The sequence below is a fragment of the Cebus imitator genome, unplaced genomic scaffold (genome assembly GCF_001604975.1).
Source record: "Cebus imitator isolate Cc_AM_T3 unplaced genomic scaffold, Cebus_imitator-1.0 Scaffold280, whole genome shotgun sequence".
Classification (NCBI taxonomy): domain Eukaryota; kingdom Metazoa; phylum Chordata; class Mammalia; order Primates; family Cebidae; genus Cebus; species Cebus imitator.
The window spans coordinates 2,221,842-2,226,226 of record NW_016107595.1 but is presented as its reverse complement, the minus strand read 5'-3'; the positions used below and the strand labels follow the sequence as shown (position 1 = coordinate 2,226,226).

Sequence of the window (4,385 nt, the reverse complement as noted above, 5' to 3'; positions counted from 1 at the left end):
GTCCCCAAGCCCAGCCCAGCCATCTCAAGCTATTTGTGTGTCCCCAAGCCTCGCCCACCCATCAGGGCCCTGCGGGTTGTCTCCAAGCCTAGCTCATCCATATGTGGCCAGTGGGGCAGCCCCCAGCCAAGCCTACCCACCTCAGACCACTGCAGGATCCCCAAACCAAGCCCGACCATCTGCGGCCCCCAGCCCAGCCAAGACACATTCATCTTGTAGCCTAGTCTCCAGCCTAGCTGAGCCAACCGCAGCCCCCGGCCTATTCCCACCATCTGTGGCCCAGACGGTATCTCTGAACCTGGCCCAGTCACCCTCGGGCACTAGGCTGGCCCCAAGCCCATTGCAGCCATCTGTGGTCAGTGGTACGTACCATGGCCTCGGTGACCCACGTTGGGGCTCTGGGCTGGACTCACATCTGCAGCGCTCAAGGGCGAATGCAGTAGCCCCACGTCCGTGCCACCCACGAGTGTTTGTTTCAGTTAGCCCCGGTGGACCGTATCCCTCTGTGGCTAGAGGCATGGGCCAGGGTCTGAACCAGCCATCCCTGGGCGTCGGGGTGGACCCATGTGAAGAGCCTCTGATGGTTAGTGAGACAATACCCAGCCTCCAGGCCCCCAAGCTCATCGACGTGTTCCCGGGGTTCCATCACCCACCCAGTATGGGTGGGAGGCGTGTGTGCCCAACCTCTGTGGTCGGTGTTTCAACACCAAATCTCTGCCAGGCTGGTGAGGAGGCCTGCGGTACAGGCCAGCGAACCACATCTCTGTTCAGGGGCGTGGCTACAAACCGTTCCCCGGGGCCCGTGGCTGATGCTTTGTTCCTCCGTGGGCCTCAGGGGACCCCATCTCCTGGCCTGGCTGGGAGTCTCCCCTGGAGAACCACAGTCACTGGCACTGGCCAGAGTCAGTGTCAGGTGGCCAATGGCATGGCTTCCCTTGCATCCCAGGTCTCTGCGGCAGGTGGCCCTTTGACACATCCCTCTGGGGCCACAGGGAAGGCCCCCAGCCCCTCTCTGGCTTCAGTACCCAACAGACCGGGCGTGACTCAGTCTAATCTTTCCCGGAACAGTGTGGGTCCCGGCATCTCCCAGATCGATGTCGTTATTCCAACACACGTAGACCTCTGGCGCTCTTCTGAGGCACCCACGGCCCCACCCAGTTACCAGCGGAGAGATGCCACTCCTCAGGACTCTCTGAAGGGCAGGGCTGGTTGTGGCGCGGCACGGGGTTTCGTAGCCGGGAGGACAGGTACCGGCGCGGTCCCAGGCACTATGCCCGGCGGCACAGCCTCCAGCCTTCCCCCGGGGTCCAGCATCCCAGGCACGGGTCAGAGCCTCCCTGCAGGTTCTGGGTCCAGCTGGGTCGCTCGCAGTCTGGCAGATAGAAAGAAGCGGAGTCCACCCATAAGACCCTCTGCTACCTTAGCTGCTCCAAACTTGCTCCTGGGTTCAGTAGTGAGTGGGGCGAGCCCAGGTGTCCCCTCTGGTTCTGTGCCAACAGTGGGGGCCTCTAGTGTGGCTCAGAGCCACACCAAGGGGTCCATGCTGATTGGAATCACTGCCCGTCCTTACCACAAAGCCCTGGCTGAGGAGAGGTTGACAATCGCTTTGCAGATGTCCCACGCCACCAGCCTGGCTCCAGTTCACTCCCCAGCCCCAGTTGCTAGTGGTACAGCCAGGAGTCCTCGCCCAGTGCCCACAGTTCTGTCAAGAGCCTTACAGTTGAGCCAAGATGCCGTGATGATGCCATCTGGGGCCACAGGCCACCAAGCTGAGCTGGGAGAATTGAATGAGGCTCTGTCCCAAGAGTCAGGATCAAGCGGATCCAATGACATCATCAGCAAAGCTGGGGTCATTGATGCAACTCCGTGGATGTACGCCAGTCCTCTGAGAGCTTATGGGGGCCATGACCATAGGACCCCATCTGAGAAAGGGACTCTTCCCCAAGGCCAAACACCATTGTTCAAGGAGGTGGCTCCCAGCCATGCTAGTGGCATGGTCCCTGTCCCTTTTCAGGCCCTGGGTTTAGCTACTAAGACTCCCTCAGTTTCTCAGCAGGAGTCGGTGGCTCACACTAGACCTCCAAATTACTATCAGGGTATAGTGGCTTCTGATGTAGTCTCGGAATCACCCCAGCTGGCCCGTGGCGGTACTGAGGCTTCTAGATTGCTTCCAGGTTCTGTGGCCATGATGGGGAACCCTAGTCTTCCCCAGAGGTCACGGACAGTCAGCATGGTCTCACATGTGCCACCATATCCATCCTCGGCTAGAAAGGCATTGTCCAGTCCCTTCCAGATGGATGTTGTCCCCAGTGCACTCCAGAAAACAGTGTCTGGAAAGCTGGCTCAGAGCAGCCACTGGGACTCCACGGGCCCTAAAAATTCCTACAGATCCACGCATGGTAGTATTGTTTCAGAACTGCTAGAAAGTTCTGTGGCCAGGGTTAGGCCCTTCCAGCCTGTGCAAAGGCAAGCATCCCAGGCCTCAGCACGAGGTGCTGCAAACCCCACGCGTCTCCCCTCTGCAGAGGTAAGACCCATCATCCGCACCGGGCAGATGACGCAGCCCTCGGCCATTTCCCTGCTGGTCCCGGGAGTCCGGAGGGTGTCTCTAGGCTACAAGTCCTCCCCGAATGGTTCCCTGCAGCCCCTTTTTAACCAGGAGTCACCGCGGGGATCTCAGGACTCACGTAGCCCCCAGAATCCTGCCGTTAGTCACCAGGCACCCCTGAACTCCACTATACTCCAGGGCCCCGTGGATGCTGGTGTGGCTGGTGGCCAATCGTGGAACTGCACCGTGCCCAGTGCGGTGGTCAGGCCCGTGGACCGCGGCGTGGCTCGGGGCAGCGCGTGGGAGTCGGCCGGGGGTGTTGCGTCCTGGGAGACCCGGTGCCACAAGGCGGTGGTGCATCCCAGGCGGTCCAGGGACCTGACAGTGTCCATTCAGGCCACGGAGGAGAGCCTCATCCTGGCAGTGATCACCATCCAGGCGGGCGCCCGTGGCTACCTGGTGCGTCGCAAGATCCGAGTATGGCACCAGAGGGCTGTGGTCATCCAAGCTGCTTGGCGTGGCCACTGTGTGCGGCGGAGCCTGGCGCACCTCTACAGAGCCATCACCATCATCCAGGCCGCCTGGCGCGGCTACTGCACCCGCCGGAACCTCGCCCGGCACCGGCAGAGGCTCCACCCCGTCCTGTGGGCGAAGCTGGGCAGCAGGGTCCGGGTCCCGTCCGATGGCAGCCGCTTCCAGGATGGCAGGGCCAAGAGCATGTCGGACCATCGCTGCTTCCAGGCCTGCCAGCCACATGTGTGCAGCGTCTGCCACTCCCTGAGCTCCAGGATCGGGAGCCCGCCCAGTGTGGTGATGCTTGTGGGCTCCAGCCCTCGCACCTGTCATACCTGCGGACACACCCAGCCCACCCGCGTGGTGCAGGGCATGGGCCGGGTGGCTCGGGGCCCTGGGGCAGCGTCCTGGGCCTCTGTCTCCCAGCGGGCTGTCCTGAGTGCCAGGCAGCCACATCACCAGGACAAAGCGGCCACAGCCATCCAGTCTGCCTGGAGAGGCTTTAAGATCCGACGGCAGATGAGGCAGCAGCAAATGGCAGCGAAGATGGTTCAAGCCACCTGGCGAGGCCACTACACCCGGAGCTGCCTGAAGAGCCCAGAAGCACTCCTGGGACCAGCAGGCCCCTGGGCCAGCTCACGGCATGCACATCGGCCCTGCCTCTAGGACCCTGGCTCCCTGCAGTGGGGACTCTGTGGGAGGCACTCATGGCTCCCTGGGCCTAATGAATAAAGTCCTCCACAGCCTACAAACCGGATGATGTGTTCCGGGTTAATGGAAGCGGTTTGGGTATGGTGGGGGAATCTGGAACATCCCAGGGGGAAGAAGAACTCTGAAGTTTCCAAACGTGTAGTATGTATCTGGGGTCTGTGGCCAGGACGGGGACCTCAAGTCTTTTCTGGAGGTCAGGGGCTGCCAATGTGGTCTCACCTGTGCCCTTGCCATATCCACCTACGGGTAGTGGGGCGGTATCCAGCCCATCCCAGATGGAAACTGTCCGCAGTGCACTCTAGAAATGTGTCTGGGACCCGGCCCAAGGCACCCACCTCGAGTCCCTCATCCCTAAAAATCCTACAGGATGGTTGGGTGCCGTGGCTCACGCCTGTAATCCCAGCACTTTGGGAGGCCGAGGTGGGCGGATGACCTGAGGTCAGGAGTTTGAGACCAGCCTGACCAACACGGAGAAACCCCGTCTCTACTAAAAATACAAAAAATTAGTTGGCCGTGGTGGTGCGCGCCTGTAATCCCCGCTACTCGGGAGGCTGAGGCAGGAGAATGCTTGAACCTGGGAGGCGGAGGTTGCAGTGAGCCAAGATCGTGCCAC

At 61.2% G+C, this 4,385-nt stretch overlaps 1 protein-coding gene across 2 annotated transcripts in view; it reads left to right on the top strand.

The window, feature by feature from the left end:
- Nucleotides 1-3,809, top strand: part of IQCN (IQ motif containing N) — a 12,835-nt gene extending 9,026 nt beyond the window's left edge. For both annotated transcript variants that reach the window (XM_037728779.1, XM_017501287.2), the window contains exon 2: nucleotides 2,747-3,809. In XM_037728779.1, coding sequence (XP_037584707.1) covers nucleotides 2,747-3,727 — 981 coding nt within the window. In that variant the 3' untranslated portion in view covers nucleotides 3,728-3,809. The remainder of the gene's footprint in view (nucleotides 1-2,746) is intronic.
- The last annotated feature ends 576 nt before the right edge of the window (nucleotides 3,810-4,385 follow it).